The sequence below is a fragment of the Centroberyx affinis genome, unplaced genomic scaffold (assembly GCF_046629955.1).
Source record: "Centroberyx affinis isolate AG114_WGS23_722 - 3 ecotype Tasmania unplaced genomic scaffold, CSIRO-AGI_Caff_v1 ptg002023l_1, whole genome shotgun sequence".
NCBI lineage: Eukaryota > Metazoa > Chordata > Actinopteri > Beryciformes > Berycidae > Centroberyx > Centroberyx affinis.
This window is the reverse complement of record NW_027280362.1, coordinates 543154-570603: the sequence shown is the minus strand read 5'-3', so window position 1 is coordinate 570603 and position 27450 is coordinate 543154. Positions and strand designations below refer to the sequence as shown.

At 44.0% G+C, this 27450-nt stretch overlaps 4 protein-coding genes and 1 non-coding gene across 6 annotated transcripts; 2 read left to right on the top strand and 3 right to left on the bottom strand.

Annotated features, from left to right (window-relative positions):
* Positions 1-8435: 8435 nt before the first annotated feature.
* trnap-cgg (transfer RNA proline (anticodon CGG)) lies at positions 8436-8507 on the top strand. Its single transcript has one exon. It is a non-coding gene; the product is annotated as a tRNA-Pro (tRNA).
* A 2675-nt stretch (positions 8508-11182) lies between these two features.
* ncbp2 (nuclear cap binding protein subunit 2) lies at positions 11183-14920 on the bottom strand. Of its 2 annotated transcripts, XM_071531035.1 has the most exons (5): positions 14777-14920; positions 13622-13708; positions 13316-13410; positions 13023-13161; positions 11183-11881 (listed from the first exon to the last, which is right to left on the bottom strand). In XM_071531035.1, the coding sequence occupies exons 1-5, from the start codon at positions 14849-14851 to the stop codon at positions 11783-11785; spliced, it is 495 nt and encodes a 164-aa protein (XP_071387136.1). In that variant the 5' UTR covers positions 14852-14920; the 3' UTR covers positions 11183-11782. The 2 variants fall into 2 exon arrangements, with proteins under 2 accessions (XP_071387136.1, XP_071387137.1); XM_071531036.1 differs by lacking the exon at positions 13316-13410 and having other exon boundaries at positions 13677-13708.
* A 1001-nt stretch (positions 14921-15921) lies between these two features.
* On the bottom strand, positions 15922-17575 carry fkbp2 (FKBP prolyl isomerase 2). The gene is made up of 2 exons (XM_071531027.1): positions 17008-17575; positions 15922-16384 (listed from the first exon to the last, which is right to left on the bottom strand). Exon 1 carries the CDS (start codon positions 17463-17465, stop codon positions 17049-17051), a length of 417 nt encoding a protein of 138 aa, XP_071387128.1. The 5' UTR covers positions 17466-17575; the 3' UTR covers positions 15922-16384; positions 17008-17048.
* A 49-nt stretch (positions 17576-17624) lies between these two features.
* Positions 17625-18850, top strand: LOC139654012 (protein NCBP2AS2-like). The gene is made up of 2 exons (XM_071531029.1): positions 17625-17697; positions 17818-18850. Exon 2 carries the CDS (start codon positions 17921-17923, stop codon positions 18224-18226), a length of 306 nt encoding a protein of 101 aa, XP_071387130.1. The 5' UTR covers positions 17625-17697; positions 17818-17920; the 3' UTR covers positions 18227-18850.
* A 1813-nt stretch (positions 18851-20663) lies between these two features.
* Positions 20664-24736, bottom strand: ddx10 (DEAD (Asp-Glu-Ala-Asp) box polypeptide 10). Its single transcript, XM_071531032.1, has 2 exons — positions 23333-24736; positions 20664-22599 (listed from the first exon to the last, which is right to left on the bottom strand). Exons 1-2 carry the CDS (start codon positions 24683-24685, stop codon positions 21379-21381), a joined length of 2574 nt encoding a protein of 857 aa, XP_071387133.1. The 5' UTR covers positions 24686-24736; the 3' UTR covers positions 20664-21378.
* Between the last annotated feature and the right edge of the window lie 2714 nt (positions 24737-27450).

Sequence of the window (27450 nt, the reverse complement as noted above, 5' to 3'; positions counted from 1 at the left end):
TCACAGGACTAACACATGGACAGAGAGACAGACAGACACACTCGCATTCACACCTATGAACAATTAAGAGTCTCCACTTCACCTGACTTGCATGTCTTTGGACTGTGTGAGACACCGAAGCACCTGGAGAAAACACACGCCAAGCTACTGCTCAGTAATGTAAGCGAAAGCTGGAGCTGCATAGTCATGTGAAAGTTTTTTTCGCCGGGACGTTGAGAAGGCTTTGTCAGTCGGCTTAGAGCAACTTCATGTTTCTGTCCGGTCATCCTTGTAATGAAAACAAACACAGCCTCAAGGTGTTGCTTACAAGCATGGATTTATGAAGCAAGGTCAGAGAAGAAAGCCGAAACAATCGTCTATAAAAGTGAGATCAGTATTCATGTTTCCTCTGGTTTATCCTTGAAACATTCTAATATCACAAGTCTGCAAACACCTTCCTTAATCCTGTTTGTTATTCTTCCAGGTTAACTCAACACACTTTGCTTTACCTTTTCCTCAACTTCATCATTTGAGAACAAAGCTCCTGTGGCTCTCGGATACAAATACTGCTGGCTGATTCGCCGCAGCCTGCCAGCAAAACTCTGCATGCCAGAGATCAACATGCTTACCGCAAGATTACAGAGCATCAGGGCTAGACTCAGCCTCCCTGGTCTCCTAAGACCCTTTCTGCACCTCCCCACCCCCACCCCTCAAACAAACACACCAAACACACACACACTATCTCTCTCTCCTCATACACATAAAAGCCTCTTCGGTCGAAAAAGTAAAACCTACTAACAGCCGCTTGAATGGATTCTCAATTCGAGCGAGAACAGTGTAAATCCCAGCGGCTACAAGGACAATACATAGCAACAACAACTGTTTGATTTTCTTCCAATATAAAATGAGCGGTGTTTTGTATCAGCTGGGATGTTTAATCTGAGCCTTTTACTCTGCTCCTCCAGTGACAGCTAATGGCTCCGATATGAGGGATTTGGCTCTTCAGGGATTCCTGCAGATAGCAGTTTTCCTTCCATTTTTCCGGTATTAATTACAGATTTGAGAGCCTTACCTAACCATTATGACTGTATTAACTGTATGTGAACTGTTTCTACTGAGTCTGCGAGGCGCATAACATCCACTTAGTGCAAGTAAGACAATATCCTCACAGGTGCCGCATTGATCCGGGCTCCGCAGTTACTGGAACGTTCACGGCTTTCACTCTGGCTGAAAATGCAATTTTCTCTATTTTTACACATTAATAATCTAATTGTAGAAGCGGGGGGGGGGGGGGGGACTGTGTCTTGTTAAATCTAAAAATAGAATTTCATTTCACCACCTTAATTAAAAGATTGTTGAAAGGAAATTAATCAGAGTCTAACCTGTGAGTTGCTGGGAAGCGGCGGCTCTACTGTAGTTAGCAGACAGAGGATGAAGAGAGCGAAGAATGAATCTTCATCCCACACATTGTACAGTAATTAACACCCAGAATAATGTCTGGTACCATGGCATTTCCAACCAGAAGCCAGAGATAGAGAGCAATGTATCATTAGAGATAATGATGTAAGTGAAGCTTAACGAATGTACTACATGCATGTATTTGTGCCGTTTTCATTTTTATATTACTTTACTGAACATACATTGTTTTTCCTATACCTGTTATACCTGCCAATTTGTCATTAGTGTACTTGTTTATGTGTGATATGTAACATGCAGCCTGCCCTCCTCAGGGTAAGAGTGTAATATAACAATTGGCTTCAAATGATGTGCTGTAGGTAAGCAGAGAAGCACAGAGGCAGGCAGACAATTAGAGAGGCAGCCAGAGACACAAACACGCCCACGCAGGCAGACGGACAGACAGCGAGGCAGATGTGCGGACAAGACACGTCAAGAGGGGATAAATATAGGTCCTGTGTCCTGAGCCGCTGGGAGGCTGACAGGGCTCGACATGAACCCACACATGACACCGGCCCTGTGGGACTCTGCTCATTTATTAGCAGCAGCCAGACCCCGGTCAGCCCGGACTAACCTGGACCTTGAAGGGACGGAGAGGAGAGGAGGAGTCCTGCCCGCTGCTGGGGGACGTCCCACCCACAGGACCTGAAGTGATGAAGCAGAGCACTACGCAGCTTTGCACAGTGGCGGCCCCAAATGGCAGCGAGAGGTCACCGTTTGAATTTTGAGTACTTCGTTACCCAGAAATCCTGTAACATGACATCCGTGAAACTGCATGTCTTAGTGTCTGGTGGGATGGAGGAGGTGGAAGAGGTTCAGCCATCGTTGGTGAGTCCAGCTTTCTCTGGACGGAGCGCTCACTCACTGTTGTTTGGGTTTACATTTCACTCTTAAGTTTCAATTTGCCACTTCCTCGGTGCTGAAAAGATTTCTAGCCAGTGTCCACACCCGACACCGGAGTTTTATTTGGGCAAACGGGGCAAATCAATTCTAATCTAATCTTCTCTGTTGCAGCCCCACTTTGTGGTTTAGGCTGATAAGACGTGTGTATTTTTACATCAGCTTTTTTTTTTTTTTTTTCGCAAAAAAATCTATATTGAATTTATTTAGACAGTGACAATGTTGAGCAAAAAAACCCATTTGAAAACAGTTTGAAATATTTCAACTTCTGGAAGGTAGGGTTTGATTTAACTTGCCAGACACTTCAGCAGCCTCAGAATTGGAAAAATCACTTTTAAGATAAGGGAAGGAAGCGCTTCTTAGATTTATTTATTTATTTTTTTTCAAATGTCAGCGAGATATTTCCCCAACTGTAGCTCAGTTCGCACTGTGAGAAGCTATGAGAGGGCGTCTGGCATATTCCTTTTAGGTGGAACTGAAGAAGTATACATGGAGCTTTTTCCCCCCCATTCTTCTAGTTATGAGAAGAGAGAAAACAGTTGATTTCAGACTGAAGCTGCCTTGACATGTTGACGCCGCCCGCTAACCTATTGTACCGTCCTCCTGTCCCTCCCACGGATTCCTATTGAGTTTTATTGTAAGGTCCCACTTCTGCCGCGAGAAAAGATGGGTGATCTCTCTATACCGAAGTGATGGATGGCTCACTGGTGTTTACTCATACGACAGGGAGGGAGAGAGATAGAGAGAGAGAGGGGGAGAGAGAGGTCTATTGAGCATGGAGCGGTGTTTACCTGCTTTTTGAATCTGTGAGCAACGCTGGCTTTTCAGAGACAGTCAGCAGTACCGCAGGGAGGGAGAGAGGGGATCGATCGGAGGTGGGAAATGGACTGTGCGAAATTGAAACAGACTGAAAAATTCTGCTGTAATTATATCTGTGTTCAATTACCCTTAACATGATTGCTGAAGGAGCCAGGTGCTGTGTGCTTCAGGCAAGGGGAAGCGTGACAGCATTTCCTACACAAAGATTACACTTAGAGCCGCACACCTAGAGATGCTTAGATCTAGGCTCAGAGTAAGACAATGTATTTCAATGGGGCATAAAGGTTTAGTCTCCAGTAAATCTATCACTGATGAAAAACGTTGGCTTCGAGAGTCCGGCCGAGCGTTTGACCGCCTGAATCTGAATTTCACAAGTGTTTCACTTAGCTGGCATTGATCTTGATTTAGCGAGTGGGCAAGAGCAACGCATGTATTGTGTGTGCTGTCTGAGCACCGGGGGCCCGAGGGCGAGGCTCTCGAGGAGCCGCGGGGTATTGCGAGTGTTGTGGAGCGTGATATTAGGGCCGGCGCTTCGCACCGAGAGGCCTCCGAGCCGTAACGACCCGCGGGCATCGCCGGCCCGCCGGCTATGACGGACGGGGCCTCTCAGCCGGAACCAAACATCGCTAAAGGAGAGAAGGTCCGCTTCAGTCTGGGAGTTTCACCAGTCTGACACGCGGGGGGGAGAGTGAGAGGAGTAAACCTGCTATCAGAAATGGGGCGGCTGTCCGCAGATCGCCAGACAGCACGGGAAAAAATACTCAATGTCCAGTTTGAGGTAGAGGAGGCTAATAACCAAGGCTGCTGCTGCTGAGGTCAGACAGAGCTGGAGTCTGACGGGTCTAAGCGTTTAGCATTGGCACTGTGGAGAACATGATTTTCTAATATGCTGGACTGTTGCTGCAGTAGTTTCAGGGCTTAGGAAATTAATTCTGAGCATTTAGCAATTAGTCACTTCTAATAACACATTTCCCACCCCTTGGTAGTAACATAACTTCAGTCGCGCTTAATGCATTTAATGCTGCCTCAGGCTACATTCCCCCCAGTCAAATGAACTTTCTCCCTCAGATATGTAATTTCCTCTCTCTCTCTTTCCCCCTCTCCCTCTCTCTCACTCCCTGAGAGGATGCTGGCGCTCCCTGTACAAACCTCCCACAGAGAAGTGTACTGCTGATATCCAGCGGACGTTTATTCATGGAGCCGTCGTGACAAACAGACATGCGGCACACCTTGATCCAGCTGTATGGGGACCGGAACACTGGAGCATTATGTTTCTACAGTGTCAGTGTAGGCTGGGAGGTTAACTGGAGGTGCTGCGGGGCTGGTGTGGAGGGTGGGGCATCGAGAATAAGAGTCTGGTTTAGGGTCAGTGGAGGCTGATAGGATCTTTTTGGGGACTGGTCCAGAGACTGGGTGGAGTTTGACTAGTATAAACTGGAAATGTCCCTTTGTTTTTTGTCTGTTTTTGTGTTGTGATGAGTTTTTGTTGAGTGGATGTATTGTTATTCTCTCTCTCTCTCTCTGTCCCATCCCTGCTATTTTCCTCCACAAATAGCCAATACCTGTTTTGTCGAGAGAGAGGGAATAAATCTGCCTGAGGTGGAAATGCAGCGACACATTTGTCCACTCAAAGGTCACGTGTTTCAGATTTCCTTGACAAGTACAGATCTTATGAATGCGTTGTCCCCGTTCCACAAGGGGAGAAGATATTTCCATAGATCACAGCTCTTTTTTTTTCTCTTCTGTGACATTGTGTTTTCTAGTGCTTCTGGCCAAGTTCAAGCCCAACCTTTATTTTTACTGACAGGAACCTCGTGCTTTACGTTTTATGTATCCTCCGTCATGGTATATCGGGCGACAGATGAAACAGATTTAATGAGACCGCAGATGATGAAACGCTGCAAAACAGCCTGTGTGTGGAAGGACAAAGGGCTTTTTAAACCTTGACACGGAGCTCCTACCTGTCAAGTCCTCTTCACTGCGTCTTGTCAGATTTCTCTTCGCTCCCATCACAGGAAACTGCTCGGGCTCAATCCGGACCGACACTAATGTTCACACTTGGACCGAGCGTAAAAGTACACCACCGGATAAATCACCTCATTTCCCCGCAAATGCTTTCCTGGGGCCACAAAATGTCAAGGTACCATTCACTAATTTAGCTTCTTTATGGGCAAGCTGAGGCGTTTCAGTGTCGGCTCTGTCTCCAAAATAGGCATCGTGGAGAAGAGAATTACTTTGCCGTAATGAGATCCCTCTGAATAACAGCAAATCTGCATGTTTAGTCACTGGGCTATTTGAAATGCCTGCCGCTGATATTTTCCTTCAGCAAAACTAGAGAATATGAAGGAGGATAATGTTTCTCCTGAATCTGTAGAATGGTGATGGAGGCGTTTGTCCATCAGTGGCTTCAGGTTCAAATGTTTTTATGGTCTGTTGCTCTTCTAGGCGCATGAATCTCAAATCAGAATTCTCTTTTTTCTGTTTCTTTTCATTGAACATGTTTTTTCCCCTCTATGGTTATCGTCTTTTCCATCTTCTCTCCCTCCATTTTATCTCTTTCTCTCTGAGTGATGGTGCAACATGTCATCTCTCTGCAATGCTCCTCACCTGCTTTACATAGCAAAAACTATTCACTAGCTCATTTGTTCATGCTAATTTATATCCCTCAAAAGACTAATTACGTATTAAATATTCTTTTTTCTGTCATGGTGGAATTAATTGATTAGCTGACTTGGTCACAATGCATCTCACACAATATCATCTCATTTTTTTCCTCTCCTCTCTGGGTAATAAATAACTCTTCAAATAAAGGCTGACAGCATTATGTTGACAGTTCATAATGTGAATTATGATTAAATGCGTACTGTGCACATTAATTACAAACTAATTTTGAAGTTTTTTAAAACATAACCTCCTCTCCATTTTTATGTACTGAGGACTCCATGGAAACTAGCACTTTATCCAGTGAGTTAAATAAAGTGAATGAATGAATGAATAATAAGATAAGAAAGAGAAAGGACCTCTGTCATTGTCAGTCTCCACGATGCTCCATTTACCAGCACTGAAAAGTCTCTCCACAAGATTCAAATGCAAATCCAAATATAAACTATTTATGACCGTGTGATTGAGTTTCTCCATGGTAACATTCACTAGTGTTTATAATTGTGATGATGAATTATTGATGGTAAATTTAAGTTTTACAAGTTGTACTGGACTCTGGTAGTCTGATGACGAATTGATGTATATTGGTGTAGATCAATAAAATCTGTTCAGCCTTTCATGAGCCTTAGGTTTGGAAAGATAGATGCAAATTATTCAACATTCTCTAATGTCTTTTCTAATATCTTGTAAAGTTTTAGTTTACCGAAAGAAAGAAAGAAAGAAAAAAGAAAGAACACATATAGCCTATATGTGATCTTTCCTATGATTGCCAGCTGCCTAATGACATGTGAGTGAGCTCATGCTAAGTGCCTTAGTGTACTTATCCATGAAGTGCCCTTCATGATGAATTAATGATCACGTTGAAGAAGGGAGCTGTAGAGCACTGTTGTTCTTCATTGAAATAATGGATCATTAACTCAGCGGGTCATCTGTAACTATAGCCAATGACACGCTGCCTCTGTAATGGCAGCTTCTCAGTGTGACAAAGCAGTGAATTTTGAGGTATTCGTTGCCACATGTCCAAGCAGCCCTGTCATGTGCAGAACTGGGCCCTGTGTAATTCTCACTTGACCCCATTTGAACTTGCCTGTTTGAGCCTGACTATTATCATAGCTAATGACGCCAAACGACGAGAAGCGTATCATGCGGGGCCAATTTATGGCCAGAATGAGCCTCACCTCCTCCGTTACAGAAGCTTTGAAATGCATAATATCCCCGGGCTCAGACAAAATGCCAAATGCACGCATAGAGTACGGTGTTGAGGACATTAGAAGGAAATCCTTTTGCAATATCCTTTCAGGAGCCGAGGCCACGGCTCCTGCTCGAGGAGCCAAATTTCCACCTAAACTGTATTAATAGGTCTTTGCACAGCGGTCGTGCCCACAGCGCTCTATACAACATTTCCTCCAAAGAAATATGGCACCAGAGCCACCGTAACAAAGCAGCTCGTACCCAGGGCTGCATTTTCACTTCTACAACACAGACATGAAGCTCACTTGTCATGCCCATCCTCCACAGGCAACAACACCACAACCTAAACAAGTGCAATTCCTTAAAATGACATTTTTTGTCAACAAAGTTGGTAGGAATGTGCTTTACTGTAGATTAATGGGACTCAGCCGGTTTTAATTCCAATGTCCCTGGGCTGAAGTACAATGTTGTACCATTTGAACCACACAAATTCTCCTGCCCCATACTCTCTATACTGGACACACCGTCTCTTGTGAAGACCACTGATCTCACGAATGAGATGAGTAGCAAAAAAAGAAGATACCATGCTCGCTAAACTGCTCAGCAAGACGCTATGCTTTCCAATGTAATCCCATCGCTTTATAAGCAAGAAGAAAACTCCATGCCTGCACCATAATGGGGTTAGTTCTGCAAAGAAAACCCACCCCAGCCCTTCTTTCTTTGGTGTCTCTTCTAAGAGATGCAGCTTCAAGAGTCACATAAACGCTATCAGCACAATGGAGGGTAAATCCACCTAAATTCAGGTTACCTAATTGTGAATTTGTAGAACAGAGTTTACCCACATTTATAGGCTGCATAGACATACATTTTTAAGACGTAAATGTATTGTGCCTATACCATAGTATACCTAATAGTAAGTATCAAACTGAGGTAAGTTATAAGAAGATAGGGTCTTTCAAGGGAAAAGAACACACAAATTAATGCTTCTCTGAAAATCTCATTAAGTTTTTGGTTGTTCGCTATAAGATGATCACTTACTGGAGACCACAGCTTACCCGATTTTTTATTAACACTACATCACTGTGGAGACCCCCATGGATTTCTAGTACATTGCTTTCACCACTTGGCCACAATTACCTTCCTACTGTATTTCTACTACCTAGCTTTTCAAAACATTCATATTTTGAGGTAAATACCGGCTCAAAGCAAGGCCTGTTCTTCCCCCAATTCACGGCAAAAGTGAAGAGTTCAGAGATCAGGAGCGGGATCCAAACACAGCTTTACAAGAGAGACTGAAACCTGAATATGGAGCCTTAGTCTAGTTTGTAAGCCTGCCTGCTTCCGCCTTTAAATCTCTGCTTTTAAACGTCTGCTATGTTCTCCAGAAGTCTTAGTGCAAATGGCAGGAGAGGAGAGAAATCTGTGCAGAGGGCTCGTTGGTCTAGGGGTATGATTCTCGCTTCGGGTGCGAGAGGTCCCGGGTTCAAATCCCGGACGAGCCCCTTTACTGTAGCTAGAGTGAATCTTGGGCTTCTTTCTTAAAACACCTACTTGCAGAACATCTACAGGAAGCGCCAATTAAGGTCCCAAGGTGGATCAAAATGGAAGTATCTGGCGTTTGTCTCCAAGCCTCTTGACAGCCTTCAGCCTGGAAAGTTTATGATTGACTGCCCATGTGCATCTGCGTGTCAGGTAACTATATTAATAACAGCTCTACTTGACTGCTTGTCCCTAGTCAATGCAAAGAACTCCACTTTCTCATCTATCACCTCGTTTTTTCTGTGCAACTCTGCTGGAGTGGAAGCACTTAACAGGAAAGTATGATAGTTGAGGGCAGGAATTAGGGGTGATGATACTATACACTGTGAAAACATGGCTGGCACTGAGCCCAGATCAGCTGCTTGGTATGCCGCTGTGCTCTTCACTCCACTACCATTGCTCACTTCGAGATAAGAGACCAGCTGACTGCTTACAAACAGCCAAGATATGCTTTTTATTACAGGCAGAAGAGCATTGTCCCTGACCAACTGCTCAGCAATATGGCATGATCACCAATATAATCCCATTGCTTGATGAATGAGAAGAATAATTCCATGGTTGCAACATTATCACTTGGTTAGAAATAAAGTTAGATGTTGGGGTCAGTGTTGCAGCCACACCCAGGACCCACCGTGCTTGAAAGTTTCCTCCTGAGAGAGAGATGCAGCGTTAAGAGACACAAACTAACTCTGGAACAGCCGGTTTCACTGATTAGTTCCTCCTCTCTGGTTGAAGTTGTGCTAATCAGTGCAAGGAGTTGCTGTAGTGTTTGGACACACTCTTCAGAGCAGTCGGCTGCATCTGAACCCGCACAGGCAGACCCAGGTGAACATTGTGCGTTCATGTGTTATCGGATATATCGGAAAAACGATTTCCCTGCTTGGAAATTTCACATGAACGCCCTCCAAAGTCGAATGATCAAGTTGGAACCTCTGAGAATTTTTTGCTACCTGAGTTTCCCAGTCATGGTGCAATGGTGACCTTTAACTTTCTCAGCTAGACCAAAAAATAAAGTTTGTGTCAGTCAACAGTAAGAAAACATATACCCACGCACCTTTATTGCAAGACTGTAGGTCAGACTAACCTAACATTTGTTTGAAGTTTGTGAAATTGCTTATTAAGCTGCAGGAGGTCCGTGTTCATTTTTTGTACGTCTACCGGGTTTGATTTTCTGACAAAATAGCACATGAATGCAATGCTGTTTAGCAGTCAACATGTGTCCAATACAACCATGCATGTCAAGATTTTCAAAACAAAAGTATTTCCCCGTTGACCCTCAGCATCTGCTGCGTTCTCCTGTGAAGACACCCAGAGTGAGCTGGAAAACTCTCCGCCGGGTTCAAATCCCGGACGAGCCCTTACATTGAAGCTCGCAGACTTCTGTGATAAGTCTGTTTAGGTTCAAAAAGCTGTGATGCCCTGGAGAAATGGCTGCTGTTAGCACGTGCGATTATTTCCTACTAGCACATTTTAACATCAAAGCAGAGAGCCTGAATGCATAAATTAATAGTTGTTGACCATTCAAGCTCACACCAGCAGTTGACTTTCTGTCAGCTGCATCGGCCCCCAATCAACCAAAGGATGCCCAGTTACTTCTATCACAATGTGTTCTAATAAAGTTCAGTGTACAAAGTACATCTACAAACCATGCAAGAAAGGTAAGAATAGCTGAAGGAATAGGATTCCACATAAACTGATGCAATGGAAGGGACATGAGCCCAGGTCAACTGCTTGGCAAGTTGCTCATCACTACACTGCCACTGCTCACCTTGAGATAAAGATCAAATAGCAAAGGTGCTATGCTTTTCCTGCAGGCAGATTATCACTGGCTTGAGTTTGGTTACTTGGGCAATAATAATAATAAATAATAAATTACAAAGCAGGATTAACAAATTATCCAGGTATCTTAAAAAGGTGTTATGAAATAGCTTCTGAGATTTGTTTATTATTATAAATCACCAACATGCATCACTGAATCATATTCCTACAAGTTTTGTTTTAAATATTCAAATCGCTATCACCGGGATAATTGTTTTCACAGTTATCTGGCTAACTTTCTAATCCTGCTTTAATACCCCCTGGTCAAGTGCTTAGAAGGTATTACGCTCCCCAGTATAATGCCCCTGCTTATTCAGTAAGAGGAAATGTTCCTGCTGGCAACACGATCCTGTCTTTGATTCGGCTTGTGGGGCATGTCTGGCATCAAACCGCTGCCAGGACCCTCCGCGCTTCAGACTTTTCTCTGAGACGCGGAACACAAAGAGACACTTAAATGAACCGAGCGCCACAGATGTCAGGATTCAAAGCAGTGCAGGGAAACCCCAATGGGTTTAGCATACAGCTTCACCCTGAAGCCACTGCAGTTCACTTGTTTCATTTGCACAATACAAGAACGCACTTCACTGAAACAGTGCAAACTTTAGTCCCCACCTACAAAGTGTGCTAAGATTTTGAATGGATTTTTTTACTCTCTTTTTGGTCTAGCACACACTGTACAAACAGATTGCATAGATAACAAACTAGCACAATAAAATTTGAAATATAGATATGTGACCTGTTCCACATGACATCTACAAGGGTAAGCAGAGACACTTAAGACCACCTGACCATACCAACATCACAAAGACGGAACAAAACATTCTTGAAAAAACAAACAAACATGTATTTTATTAAAAAAAAAACAATGTATGCACAGTTTGGGATACAAACATTCATGGAAATGAGAGAGAAGACAACAGCGGGCTTCATTTTCCCTCCTTCAGGACACTATAATTTACATCCGACATGGATACTAAGTAAGATCATTTTGTCAGACTGGTTTTTTCTATATCTGATATACTGTCAATCCATATTAGTCACTAGACACTCGCAGAGCCTTTTCAGCCTGTAGAGAAGTTTCTGGTATGCCGTTAGCCAGAAAACATGACTAAACACACAATAACCTTGGGGTTTTGGTCTGCGCTACAGTGTGAACTGACGGCGGCGATGGGGTCAGAGCGACACGAAAAAAGGCAGACAGGAAGGAAAACAAAGTCCTCGAACAGAAATAAACAACAGCTGCTGTCGTCCGGGGCGCGGCCGGCCCGCGCGGGGCGGCTGCAGAGTGTGTGACGGCGGTGGCACTAGGCCTGGACAAGCTGTGGGGTCGCGTGTTTGTCTGAATTGTCGGAGAAAAATAATCCGGTCCAGAGGCTGAGGCTCTATCTCGTCCGGGCAGGCTGCTGCCGTGGCGCCGGGTCTAAAAGCTATTGCGTCCCTCTGGGGCCCTCTGCTGCTGAGCGAGCTTGCCGTAGCCGCCTCTGGCTGGGTCGTAGTCCTGCCTGTACTCATCTCTCACCTGCAAAAAAAAACAAAAACACACACATTATAAACCACAGTAGAATACACCGTGCACAGCAATTTATCACCGAATTAAGCTTGGGAAGCAGCCCGTCTAGATTCCAACCCACATCCAGTCAGACCACCACACAAATACACACACTTGCATACATACTCATATAACTATTATTTTGAGTGCTGTAGTGTAGTATGCCATTGGGTCAGACAATGCTGGGGAACATGCAGAGTCAGGACAAAGCAGATTCACAATCAACCCAAGCACTGGCAGACTTTGGCTGTCCTTTGCTGTCAAACTAAAGTAATACAAACATAACAGCACTGGAAACTTAACAGGCAAGGATGTTTGATGTCTTTGTCTTTTTGTGTGCCACGTCAATCAAGCTAATCACACTGAAATGACTACAAATGATCTGCATTCCTGAATGAATTCAGTTCTGTCGACACCACGTCTCTTTCATTGTTTTAGTGGGAGGGTATTATAGTCAAACTGCACACTAGAGGGAGTTTTTTTGGAAGCGATCTTGTTTATGCCATTTGTTCCCACATTAGTCAGTCCTTCATCCAATATTTATGTTTCCTTGTTGAATTCCCCGCGTTTCTTCCCCCAGTCGGCTCTTCCTCTCCAAATATGACAATGTTGGCCGTGTCTATGTATGCTGTATTCTCAAATAGCATAATAAAGTATAGCGTTTCTCAAATGCCATTTTATAATTATGCTGTCTCTTTAAAGGCCATAGTTAATCATGTGTAACACTTTTTGGAAGTTATATCACTTTCTTAATATCATAATGTTGTATTAAAATGTCATAATATAGTGTAATGATTTTTTTGAATGCCACAGTAGTGCTTGTCATTTTTCAAATGCCATAGTATGCTGCATTTTACAATACCATAGTATAGCATGTTGTTTTTCCATATGCTGTAATGCAGGGATTCCCAAACTTTTTCATATCAAGGACACGCAAAACAGGTAGGCATCACACCGCAAAACACCATTTGATAATAAGGAAGATTTTTGTGGTTAGTTATGATTTAGTATTGAATTATATAACAGTTACCTTTCATATACCTACCAACATGCATACTTAGACAGTTTTTGACGTACAAGTATTCAGAACAGAGAGCGTCAGAATCCTCACCTGTCCTCCGGACTTGCCGCGGCCGTACTGCCGGCCCTCCTTGAAGCCGGCGTCCCAGTCTGTCCGGATGATGCGGTCGTCCAGCCGCGTGCCGTTTATGAAGCGCATGGCGTGTTCTGCGTCCGCGCGCGTGTAGTACCTGGTACAGCAGGGGGGGGGTTAAGGTCTGACCGGGGCTCCTTTCACGGTGGATAAAATGTAAACTCGCAAAACATAAACACGACATTGGGGGTCGAAGCCGCATGTGCAGCGTGAGCGAAGGCAAGCGTCTGTGCTTCATATTAAAAGGATACTCGACAAAGCAGAACCCGCAGGCCGTCTTCTTGACCTTATCGAGGCCGATGACGATGCGTTTGACGTCTCCGCTTTTGGAGAACAGCTCGTACACCTGCTCACGCGTGTTAAAACAGACAGACAAGAGAGATAGATGTGTCAGAGTTTTGCAGCAATATCAGTAAGACGATAGACCTTTTCAGTAATGCAGAGTAGGTGTTATTTTTTTTCTGCCAATCCTCTCATCACATAAAGCTTAAGTTGACTAATAGGCCAATTTCCCAGTTAGTCCTTTAACTAATGATCGACTAAGTCACAAATCAGACCTGCTCCTCGGTGGTGTAGAAAGACAGGTTTCCCACGTACAGTGTGGGGCTGTACTTCAGCAGCTTCTCCTGTTCATAGCGGTTACCCTGAAAACACACACACACACACACACACACACACCATGAAACCTACAAGTCAGTGAACCCCCACTCAGTGACCAAAATGCATTGGCCAGAGCTACAAATAGGGTTTACCCACTGGAGTTTTCAGTGGGTAGTCTATAAAGGTGTTAGCAAGTTGTCAACCAATTACTTTTTTTTTTTTTTTTTTAACCTTTAAAACATGTTTGGATTATCAATAATTTTCTAAGCGTATGCGTCACTTTTTTCCCCAAACTGAAGAAAGCTCTTCAATTGCTCTACCCAAGGCTTGGCTGGTTATTTGATTCTGTTGTCAGAGATATCAATTGTTTTGTCAAACTGGAAACCTGGAGAACATTCATCTCCTCCCCATTTACATCCTTCAAGATGTGAACATTTCAATAGTATAGGTTAAAGGAATAGTTCACCCAAAAATGATATACTCACCCTCATGCCAGTTGAATCACAGGTGAAGTTTGCCCATATAACACACAGGGAGGTTGCCAGCTGTGCAAACTTCACCTGTGATTCAACTGGCATGAGGGTGAGTATATGATGACAGGATTTTCATTTTGGGTGAAATATTCCTTTAATACCTGCCTTGTTTAAATGGGAATAGCTATAATCTCACAAGTGTAGGCAGCCCCGACACAGCAGCCTTTGGGAACTGAGAGGGAACGACGATAGATCCCAAAGGAGTATCAGGGCTGAGGTGAGGGACTCCACTGCATAGGGAAAGTTAGCAAAACTCAGCAAATAATACTTAAAAAATTGTTTACGGATGAGCAACCGTCCAAAAGATGTTTAAACGTCCTTAGTTACGTTTGTAAAACGTATTTATGACTGAATGTTAATGACGTTTTCCCTTAGTCTGACTGACATAACTTAGTAATTGCTTGGTAATGTTCAGTTTGAAGTTGGCCAAACACAACCCGACTACAAAGTAATGAATCAATCCAAAGCGTGTGCTGCCCGGTCTGTTGTTTGCTAACGCCAGCTAGCGTTAGTTAGCTGACAAAGCTAACAGTGTTAGCTAGTGGCGTTCACAGAATAAAAGAATATTCTCAAACATACCTTAAAATGCTGGTCTCTGTACTGACTTATATCGACATACGAGTCACTGTGCAGCGCATTTAGTTTAACAGACATTGTGAATAAATTTGAAACAGGCAATCTGCTGCAGCGTTTGGATATTAGCTCGCACGGCAAGTGTTGCCGGACACGGTGGCGCGACTTCCGGTTCGATGTGTCCGTCGTTATAATAACGCCGGGTGGAACATCAACATGTAGACAAAACCTCCTCGGTGTAGAACCTACAACAAGTGAGTGGCGCCCCCTACAGGGCCAGGATGTCTAATGCGCTGTACGGTCTACAGTGGTATCATCACCTTCAACTGGTAGCTATATCCATTCTGACTTCACTCCGTCAAATCTGTTTCTACTTATTTGATCCTTTGCATTAATCTATTAGCTACACGACACCTCTGGCTCTTACTGTGTGGTGCTCAAAAATATTTCTAAAATACTTACATCAAAGTTACCAAGTGCAGCTGGCAACAATCATATGGATTCTGGCAGTTTGTAGGCTTGTCTATGCCAATAATGAGTGACTGGAAAATGAGTCTCGCACTACATGTCTTCATCCTGCTTATCCACATCAGTGTTGGTTGGACTGATAATCAAATCTGAAGATAGATCCATCTTAAATCCTGAATCAGAACAGACGCCTTTTCAACTCATCAAACCAGTGATTAAGTCAGATCAGTGCAGAATTGATTGAAAAAGAGGTTTCATACAATGGAAGAGGAGAGAAAAAAATAACTTCAATCTCTGGTAGGGGAGAGATAAAGCTAAATGTGACAGAGATACATCTGTCAGCACCATCCATGCCAGATTCATGTCAGTTAGACTGTGACTCCAAACTCTCAGTTGAAACCAATGTTCATGAAATTCTTTGAAAAATGTTGTACATTTTCAATGAATGCTAATGAAAATGTTTAAAGTGGAGCATCAGCTCCTCCTGGCAATATGGCCTAACATGATTTTAAATGGATTTTGTGGCACATTCGGCTATTTGCTCTTTACATGTACAGTATATATAGTTACAGTTATTTCCCTTGTTATGAATCAGGTTTGTGAAACACAGAAGTGAAACTAGCTGAAACGGAAACAGATTGGGGGTCTGTCTTATCCAACGAAATCACTTCAGACTGTAAATGTTCCCAAAGGTCAAAATTTTATTACAATTCAAATTTTTAATTGAACAAAAACATCTAACACCAATCCTGTCACCTGCCTAGCTGTTAACAAAATGAACAAACTAAACTATTGTACAAAAATGTGTAGAGATATTAATGTACCCCGTTATATATCACTGAGAATTAAAACATGTTAAATGAAGCGGCAGGGCTTGACGTTATCATCAGCCACGGGCCAAAATGCTGGTCCGGGCTGCGGCTACTAACTGCTATTCTACTCACGTTTAGTCTGTTCTTATATCAATAACAGTTAACCACATTGAAAGTGAAAAAAATGTCTTTAATCCGATAAATCAAAACATAAGCAAAGCCAGCGGTGGGACAACAGTGGCTCTGCAGGGCGCCGGACACCACTCCCGGTTTGGTCATGTCGTCTTCATCAGTGGTCAGATTTCCACTCCACACCCCTGGCACCTCCTGGAATCTGGAATAAATATGATTTGCACTGTTGGAAGTTGCAGTCAGAGAATTGAAAAAGCTGCAAAAAAAAAAATCTCAACCTCAAAATGAACAGCAGTCCTGGAGCTGGTAGGGACTGAGTGTCTTGCTCTTGCTGTCATGGGGGATTTGAAGGTTGAAGGACAGACTCCTTCACTCTATGCCACTCTGCTGCCTGTTATACTTACAGTCTAGCACTGTTCAATCAATATTTGTGAAGATGAATAATTTTTCCTCCCAAACTAGACCAGTAAACAAACGCTCAAGTGGGTTCGACAGATGTGGATTTTTGAAGGCCAATACAGATTCTGATATTGTTTAACTGAAGCTGCAAAAAGCTTTAAATTTGGCTGTGTTAAGGATCAAAAATGGCCGATATTTGCCTGATCAGCAACATATGGTATATCGATCTAACCCTACTCAGAACTCATAGCACTAATGCGATCCTTTAACTTAAGTGGTATTCTGCTTTAGGTTCATATTCTATGGGTTTTGGAAGAAAAGTCATCCAAAGCAGTCAAACCCTAACTGAGAGCATCACACCAATGAAGACAGGTGGCGCGCGCGCGCGCGCGCACACACACACACACTACACCTGTAACGGATTACATTTTGAACGCATCCTCCTCCCCCAAGCCCTCCTTCCTTCATCAGAGGTCCGATCTCCTCTCGATGCTGAGCAGCTCCACCTCGAAGATGAGCGTGGCTCCCCCCGGGATCTTCGGCGGCGCTCCCCGGTCTCCGTAGCCCAGCTCGGACGGGATGACCAGCTTCCTCTTCTCGCCCTCGCACATGCCCAGCAGGCCCTGGTCCCAGCCTTTGATCACCTGGCCGGTGCCCAGGGTGAAGGTGAACGGCCTGTCGCGGGGGATGCTGCTGTCGAACTCGGTGCCGTCCTCCAGCTTGCCGGTGTAGTGCATGTTCAGCACGTCTCCTTTGCGGGACTTGATGGGGCAGTTGTCCACTCGCTTCTTGATGCCGATTTGCAGCTTCTTCTTCTCGGCGCCGCTGACCGCCGCCGGGCAGAGGGACACCAGCGTCACCGCGAGCAGGAAACACACCCGCATGGCTTCTCGGTGTTAAGGTTTTTGACGGTTGAAGCAGCCTGGGCCTCGACACACACTTCGGCAAATTTTGAGAATGAATAAGGGAAATGAGCTAGCTAGTCTGCTCCGGAAAGCGGAAACACGTATGGTTTAAGCGACGGCTGGTCCGACCAGCAAATACGTCCGGTCGGAAACACTTCAACGGACTGTTATGTCATCCCGGGCAACCCTGCGGTCACCTGAATCACCTCAAGTAAGTTCACACTTTGCTTTCATTCTACACCACACACGCGAATAACTGACCGACCAATTCGTTATCAATAAATTTGTGTTTGTATTTCCAAACGATAACAAATCCCGTTGTCATTTTCAGGGCTGAAACATTGAAACGTCTGAGATTCGGACCGGGCAGCTAGCTAAGCTAACGCACGGCTAGCAGCTTTGACTCGCCTGCTCTGGGAAGCATCGAAGAAAAAATGCTGGCTCGCATGTTACTTTCCCTCCTCAACAACGCTCATGTCATCGAGAAATTGGCCGAGTCCCGTCCGATCCGCAGGGCGGCCCAGATCACGGCATACGCCATCACCAAGGCTCAGATAGCCGGCCGGGACGCCTCGGAGCGGGTGCTGCGGTCCGACACGCTGCGACAGGTCCGGCAGGAAGCCGACAGAGTCCCGGGCGACCTGGGAGAGATGGGCAGCCGCTTCAGGAGAGTCAGAGAGGCGTTTGCTAAAGAGGTGAAGCAGGGCTGGAGGGACGGCTCCGGGCAGATCAAGAAGTGAAGAGAACAAACTGGTTTTATGTGACGTGACTGAAAATCTCCTAAGCTCCCAGCTGGTTAAAAACTAACGGACCGGTTATTGACTGGCTGACAACAACCTCTTGTATTGTGTTACCTCACTGGACTGACTGGTGCAAGATCACTGGCTGAAGCAAAGCAAAGCGGGGGATATTATGAGATTAAAGAGTGGTACTGAGCATGACAGATATTTTTGGATGATCAAATGAAACCATAAGAAAGTGGCTTAATGTTGGACACATCACTTCACACTCAGGGGTTGTTGTTCGTAATGTCAGCAGGTCTAAACTGTCATAAGTCCAGGCCCAAACTGTAACCTATATGTCACACTTGCTCACCAGCCACTAGTGGGCTTCATCACAAACAATGCAGGGTCCCCCCCCCCCTATTACCACTTCATCCACCCATCCTACACTCAGAGTGTGACAGCATCACCAGTCGGACGCCATAAGGATGGATCTACACACTATGTTGTAGCAGACTCAGTTGTCAGGGCAGATGACAGGTTCTATTGGCCAGACGTGTGTGTGTGTGTGTGTGTGTGTAATATAGCGAATGACAGATGTATAGAGAGAAAGAGTTCACCTTTTTGTGTGCTCACTGTGACTGTAATAAATAAAACATAATTAAAGATTTTTGTTGTTTTTTTTTGTTTGTGATCAACTTTTTTGTGCTAATTTTATAAGTTCACATACATGCATGATCATTTTCACAGTCTTATACTGTATTTATGTTCTCATCCCTACAGTCAAGAGTCATCGTTACTCGATACCAGCTTGGGTAAACGGGGGATGTGTACTGACAAAATGAAGCCAACAGAATGCCAGAAAGTTTGCACCCCTGGACAAAAGTACCTAGATTACACTGGGAGCAAACAGTACAGTTTGGAGGTAGTAATGACTGACCTAGATATAGTTTATGTGGTGTTGGGTATAGTCTCTGAGCGAAGTTATAGTGAATAATTTGTTGATTAGGATTTCTGGATGCAATATTTATGATAAGACAGACTTTATTTGATATTACCAGAAGTAACAAGATCTCTCTTCCATATAGTAATTATAGGTAAGGATAAAAGGTAAGAATAAGTACAATTAGGAAAGGAGGCCCTTAGTTTGATTACAAATATCAAGTTATAAGGTGGGAAGGAGACGGCCGGTTTCCCCAAGAGGGATAGAAATTGTTAAATAAAGGAGATGTAATCATGTATAAAGGTTTAACTGTCAGCGTGTGTCTATTGAACTCATTTTCCCTTGACATGTGAACTTTCATTCTTTGTTTCAGGTCATATAGTATGTGTAAATAACAAAAAAACAGCTGTGAAATTAGACTTTAGAAAGTCACAATCTGTAACCCGCGGTGTGTTTTCTGCAGCCACAGCAGAGCCAGAAGGACTTGAGTTCAGTTCACTGTCAAAATGTTGTAACTCAGTGGTTCCTTTACTTTCACAGCTCCAGTAGGACAGCAATGGCAGACATGATTATGAAACACAGGAAGTCATTTACAACTTAATGATGTTGGACATGGAAATCAAATCCTTCTGCCCCGGCCCAGAGTGTCAGGTTAGTGGAACTAAGTTTATAAGCTACGTACACATGCACATACAGTATACAGATATCTGCATTTATGTACACATACTGATATCCAAATCAATAAAGATTGAGTCTGAAAACTGACTCCATATCCTCTAGAATGTTCCATCCGACCTTTGGCCTTGACAGATTTCACAGACTCACTGTGGACAAACAGAAGGAGATGAGCCAAAGCCCTGCTGGACTCCCTCTCACCTGCAGTCCACTTCTGAACTCCTGTCATCGTCCTATCCACTTTACAGAAATACCAGTGAATCATATCATTACTGAATCATATTATTTGAATACATTTATTTGCACACTACTGTTACAGTGTCAGCGTAGTGTCAACACACCTTTACTCATGCACTGTAACCTGTAGCATAAAGTAGTGAGTGTAATGGAATTAGTAAATATATGTTGGCCATTAACATTCTTTACCTCTATTACTAGCAATAATATATGATCTCATTCTCACCATACAACAATGCTTGGAACTCTGTCGTCCACTTGGGAGGAGACTGTAGCTTTACTGCGAGGGAATAGGAAACTTGGAAAAATTCTGTATGCAGACACACACAAAAGCATGTTCAAGAAAATCTGCAATGATAACCTTATATACATATATCAATAGATATTGTGCTTGGTTCAATAATCGAGGAGTCAAGGACTGATTAAAATATTGATAATATTATAACACAAAAGAAAAAACATGGTGGAGGGCAAAGACTGATGAAAAATACAATGTTCGACCCACTAACTGTGCCCAATCTTTTTCATCAAACATGTTTATGTCTACCATAAACATGTTTAAAACATGTCACATTTCTGTTTTCTGTGATATAGGTTTCCCAGGTTTGATTTTGGTAGCAAAAACACACATGCTGCTGCTAATTCTGTGATTCATCACATGATGACGGCTCTGCTTCTTCTTCCTCTTGGTGCTTTATGGCAGGTGGCATCCAAAATGTGGCATTACTGCCAGCTGTCGGAGTATTTACACAAAACCTAAAATAATGTTAACTATTCCGTTTCTAATTCTGGAATTCTACACAAATGAATGTAGGCTACAGATCCTTCAAACTAGCCTGAAATAACAGCTGGACATGATCAACATTCGGTTCAATTTCAAATAATTACATGAAGTATCATATTGTACAATACATATTCTTTTAATAGTATTATTCAGTTTCAGCATGAAAATGTCAGATGGAATTCATGTTCTAATTTCTGTAGGCACAAATTATACCACAAAAGCTAGAATGTCCAAGTCTTATTCAACACCTCAGAAAACCTCACAATTGTGATAATATTCTCTATTTAACATGAAGATAACATGAAAAAAAAGACACTGCATTATTTAAAGCGTTCAATAAATATCCTTAATACCAGAAATCAAGTTCCAAGTCCATCAAGAAAATTATGAGTTGCTATATAAGAACTACAAATACAAAAAAAGGGAGACTAGACACTGGGTTTCTCTATTTACCCCATTGATGGTGTTTTAAGACCCTCAGAATCCACTGGCCTTTTCTAGTGTTAGCCCAGTCTCTCCATTTTCCGATCTCTAGCTGTGGCCTCCCAGCAAATGCAGGACTAACTCCTCGTCTTCGGCCAGGGAAAGGCCGGTGTCCAGGGCTGTGTGCTGGTCCGCCTGGTGCCTCGATCTCTTCCCGCCTCCCGCTGCGGACTCCTCCTCTTCCTCCTCCTCGCTTTCGCTGCCGTGGCGGCGTTTGCTCGACCCGGCTCGACGGCCGCTCTGCTCCTCCTCCTCCTCCTCCTCCTCCGGGTCCGAGTGTTGCTTGTCGGGGTCCGGTAGGGTGCTGGGGTCAAACTCATCGCCGCTGTTGGCCAGGTACGCCACCACCTCGTCCTCTTCGTCCTCGTCGTCCGACTTGTCGCCCCGCTGCTTGCTGGCTTCCCTCCTGGCGGCCTTCGCCTTCAGCCTCCTCTCCCGGTGTTTCTCTTTGACTTTGCGGCTGTACTCCTGCTTGTCGAACTCCTGGTCCTCGCGCTTCAGTCTCTCCCTGGCCTTCTCCATGTTGATACCCGAGATCTCCTCCTCCTCCTCCTCCCCCTCACCTGTCACCGGCCTCGCTGACCGCTGAACCGGGGGCCACTGCTGCACGGCCGCCCCTTCTTCGGTAAACGTCACCTTGGTGTTGACTTGGAAATTCCTCTTCAGAACCTTCTTGGCCTCCGTGAATTTTGTATCCTTTTCAGCTTTCTTTTTGGGCTCGTCGGGGTCTTCCTGCTCACTCTCTTGGCCCTCCGTCAGATTGAACACATCTTTTCGTTTGACTGTCAGCAGGTCCAAGTCCCTCAGATCATCGTCCTCCTCGCTGTCATCACCTGCACCGAGGAGTAGCACCTTAGACGGCTCCTCCTCCCCCTCTTGTTCATCACCAGTTTCCTCCTCCTCACCTGAATCTTCCGACTCTGCGCTCTGGCTTTCCGCGTCGGGAGCCTCTCCTCTTAGTTTTGCCTTGAAGCTCTTCAGCTCCGTCTCCTCCTCGGACTGCTCTTCCTCGGGCCGCTCTTCCTCGTCGCCCCTGCGTTTCTGAGCTTTACTTAAGAAGCGCACCCTCGGCGCGACGGCGAGGCCGAGAGAGACGGCGTACTCGTGAAGCTGGAGTTTGAACACGTCGAAAACGTCTTTGTTTTTCATCAGGTAGACGGAGCGCAGGTAGGAAACAAAACATCTCTGGGCTCTCTCTTTCTGGTCCTTCTCCTGGGCCAGGAACGCCTCCAACTTCTGCTGCACGCTCTGGAGTTTATCTGGGTTCACCTGCAATCAATGAATCCATAAATCAATCAATGGAAATGTTGTCTACTGGCATCTACTGTCTTTTACTGTGAGCAACATACTGACCAGATCTGTGTGTGTGTGTGTGTATGTGGTTAGCAGTAGTTCAGCCCTGATATGTTCTGTTCTCTCTTGTACGAAGAGACCTCACACCAAACTCCATTCAATTATCTGGCAAGTGAATGTTGCCTTGCTCCCCTGCAAATGTACATGACTGGTAAAACATGATTAAAGATGTTTTCTGAATCATTATGCTCCACTCTTCTATTTGGCATACATCCAATCCACCAAGTGGCTCTCATTTCACTGAAATTTAAACTTTTATAGCTGATTTGCATGTTATTCCCATTATTTTCTTCCACTCAAAACATACTGTGGGGGGCGGTGTGTGAACCGCTTCTAAAAGTTGAGATTTTATTGAAATCAAGTGCTGCTCGGTGTATTATATGCATGCTGAATTGAAAAGTGTCTCCTAACTATTCAGTAGCCGGCAGTGTGAATAAATAAAAGCTGAATTTAATTGAAATAAGTGCTGTTTGGTGGATTCACATCTGCCAAATTTTCCATTAGACCCTCATGATTCATAAAGGGCCTATGTCACGTTCTAAGAGGTGTTTGCTGCTTGCCGGACTTGTGAATGGTGTTTGGGTCTAGCAGCAGCTTTCTGAGGCTTGCTGCATGACAACCAGGAAGGCACAGACGCACGCGGGCTCACCTGGATCTTATTGATGGGGACCCTCTTCTCTTGCAGCTGAGCGACCATGCCCCTCTCCTCGGACGGCAGCAGCACCAACAGGGCCTCCCCCCCCTCCTTGTACCTGGCGGTGCGGCCCACCCTGTGGATGTACGTGTCGGCGTCTTCCGGACAGTCGAACTGCAGCACCCAGTTCACGGCGGGGAAGTCCAGCCCTCTGGCGGCGATGTCCGTGGCGAAGAGCACGGCGTTCTTCTTCTTGAGGAAGTCGTTGTAGACCTCCACCCGCTTCATCTGCTGCTGCTTGCCGTGCAGGGCCAGGATCGGCATGCCCGGCCGCAGCCGGCAGAACACCCGGAACATGTACTGCACCTCCTTGCAGCAGGCGAAGAAGACGATGACCTTCTTCTGCAAGTGGCTCCTGATGAAGGAGAAGAGCATGTCGACCTTCTGGTGGAGCTCGCACACCACGTAGCTCTGCTCCAGCGTGGCCGGCGTGCTGAACTTGGCTCTCTCGTGCACCCACACGTACTCGGGGTCTTTGAGGCTGAGCCGCGCCAGGTCTTTCACCGACTTGGTCTGCGTGGCGGAGAACAGCAGCGTCTGCCGCGTCTCGGGGAGGTTCTCCACGATGGCGTTCAGGGTGTCCGCGAAGCCCATGTCCAGGATGCGGTCCGCCTCGTCCAGCACCAGCATGTGCAGGTTGGAGGCGTGGAAGGCGGCCGTCTCGTCCATGTGCTGCAGCAGGCGGCCCGGCGTGCAGATGACGATGTTGGTGCAGTGGATCCTCTCCGACTCGTTCTTCAGGTCCTTGCCGCCGATGATGAGTCCGGCGGAGAACTCGTGGTTTTTGCCCACCTTGCGGAGCACCTCGTAGGTCTGGTAGGCCAGCTCTCTGGTGGGGGAGATGATGAGAGCGCCCAGGCCGTCCATGGCGGTCCACTGCTGCCGGTACAGACACTCCAGCACGGGTATAAGGAAGGCTAAAGTCTTACCGGAGCCGGTCTTGGCAGCACCGAGCACATCTTTCCCTTGCAGAGCGAAGCCGATAGTCTGTCTCTGGATTTCAGTGGGCTGTCGATACTGAGCCTCCTGCAATCCTCTCAGCGTGTTCTTTGAAATGGGGAAATCTGAAAATTTGATAGAGTCCTTGGTGTTTATGTTGCCATACCGGCTGACAAGTTTCTCTATGTATTCCCGTTCTACCTGCCACTCGGGTTTCTTCATGTGGGCTCGCTCTCGCTTGACTCGTGCTTTCGTCTTGTTGTACTTTTTCTTCCACTTCTCGAAGTTTTTAACCGGGTCCAAGGAGTCTTTTATCTTCCCCGCATTGGGTTTATTCCGGGTGGCGGCGTTTGGTCGTTTCTGCTCCATGATTCACAAAACCAAAACAAGAATAGTCTGACGAGACAAGTGAAAATCGTGATAAACAGCGTGGAAACCAGCAACTCTCCGTCGCATCCAGTGTGACGTCTTCAACACGCGACACTTGTTTTTTTCAGTGTTTCCGTTAGTTTCCCATAACGCTACATTAGTTTGGTTTTCTACTAACTGGCTTCATTTTGTTTTATTTTCCCGTATATTATTATATGTCTAGTGTATTTGTGGTTTTCTATGAGCTTGGCAACTTTTCTATTCTTGTGCCAAAAATATATAAATCACCCGGAAGTGCTCTAGTAAATATTGTCGTCGTTTTTATTTATTTAATTTAATTATATCTACCCCCCCATTCATTTTCATATTGTGAGGTCTAATTGTGATATTATCAAAATATTTGAGCTGATTCTATTTTCATTTTTTTATTTGTACTCTATTATCATTATCATTATTATTATTATTATTGTTATTATTATTATTATTATCATTATCTTCAGTTGAAAGAAACTTAGTTTCGGTTTTCCAAGAATTTTTTTTTAATCCGTCCATTACTGGATATTGCTATCCAGACGTCAAACTCTGTGTTGGAGAACGATCTCGTGTGGTCAGCCCTGCGTTCAGACCCGACAAAGCAAAACGTTTATTTAAACGGAAACGGTGGTGCATTGAATACAAGTGTGTCCCTGAATACCGAATGACACCAGCAATCATTACACCACAAGATTTCACTTTAACCAATGGCCACCCACAGAGGTAGCCACTCCATTTTATTCTCTATTCTTTGCTCACAATTGTTGTCATCAGCACATGAAATTTGACAACTCCAAAAACGTACTTATCCAATCCACCAAGTGGCTCTCATTTCACTGAAATTTAAACTTTTATAGCTGATTTGCATGTTATTCCCATCATTTTCTTCCACTCAAAACACACTGTGGGGGGCGGTGTGTGAACCGCTTCTAAAAGTTGAGATTTTATTTAAATAAAGTGCTGCTCGGTGTATTCTGTATAGACCTAGCCTAAGGAAGGTCTTGCTTGCCTTTCCAAAAGTTATCAGCTCTAAGAATATGAAATGTTCCTTTGTGAAAATGGGGTAGACAGAATATGTTATACGTGTTTTCTGGGATACATCGTGCAGTGTAGTTAAAAGGGAAAGGTCCAATCAGCTGCATAGTGTTATCTTCTCAACCGCCTTCAATTTCACAAAGAGATATTCACTTTTGGTATCTTTTTCTAGTTTGTATGTAATTTGCCCCAAAACATTTAGAAAACCACCACTTATAAAAGTGTTCTTTTTAATGGGCATTATATGCAACTGAAATGTTTTTCATAGTTAAACATAATGAGGCATATGTTATAAGGACATACTGTATGTGGGTGAAAATGAGTTAATTCAATACAAATACAGTAGTAGAATGCTCTTTGTGTGGGTGTGTCCAGTATTCAGTACAAACACATCCTGGGTCATGTGGGCTAAACAAATTGGTTGGAAAAATGTATGGAATGTATGTGTATGTATGGAATCCAAGATAAGTGCATCTGTGCACTTGGAAATTTACACATTTCTCACCTTACAACTGCACACAACATGAGGACATGCTTGAAAGCATTAAGCTGTATCATCATGTGAAAAACTATTACAACAGTTAGTTATTTTGAGAAAAATGTAAGATAGAAGTGTCCCTGTCAATAATCTTATAAGATCATTGTTTTTAATCACCATATTTTGGCAGTGTGTTGTCCCTTAAAGCATGTGTGTATTACGATAAGTGCTATTACCCATAACTGTGAATTATGGGTAATAATTATCCATTAAAATAGTACGGTTCATGATGAAGTGTCTCGAGTTCATTAGGGGTGACGGCTACACCCATCACTGCTAACTGTACAATAAGATCGTGGCCTCCTCTTTTTGTTAGACGTGATCAGCACTAGTATGTTTTTTTTTTACTTACAAAGCTCTCCTCAGCAAACAAACACCAACATTCACGTTCTGTGTTACACTTACTTGAATTGTGGCAGTTACAATACTCACTCCAAACACTGGCTTATACTCCAGGTCCCTCATATGAACTTCAAACTTGGACAAAAATTGACTATGTTCTACCTCTGTAACAATTTCAAAATGTGATAAAGCAGTAAATCACACCATAATGTACACTGTAAGGTGTGTGTTATTGTCAAAGCATTGTTTAACAGGTGGTATTGTAATGGGTTGTTACATGCACCCCTAGTAGTCTATAACTGTATTGATGTAGATCAATAAAATCTTACAATTACAATTACAATTTCCCATTTGGCAGACGCTTTTATCCAAAGTGACGTACACATTAGATTTTCATACAACACAAGCAAGGTTCTAGTCAGCAGAGTCAGGATCTTAATTTCAGTTTAAGTTAAATTTACTTTTGTCAAACAGATGACTACTGACACCTAGTCACATCTGAGTGAGGGGCTAAAATACAATTAAAATTTTCCAGGACAACATAGATTATTTCCAGGATATTTGGTCATTTTAATCAATTTACAGGTGTTTCCATGACTGGAAAACTAGTCTCTAAATTTCCAGGTTTTCCAGGTTTTCCAGGACATGTGGGAACCCTGTAGTAATTAAGAGATTTTGCATGCATTTTGTGCATGGTTTACAGGGTTATTAAGTGGAAAGTAATAGAACATTTTTCAGAATTGAATTTTTGATTAAATAAGAAACTAGAGTCAAGATTAAGGGAGTATTTAAGGTGGTTTTGATGGGATCTTCTCCA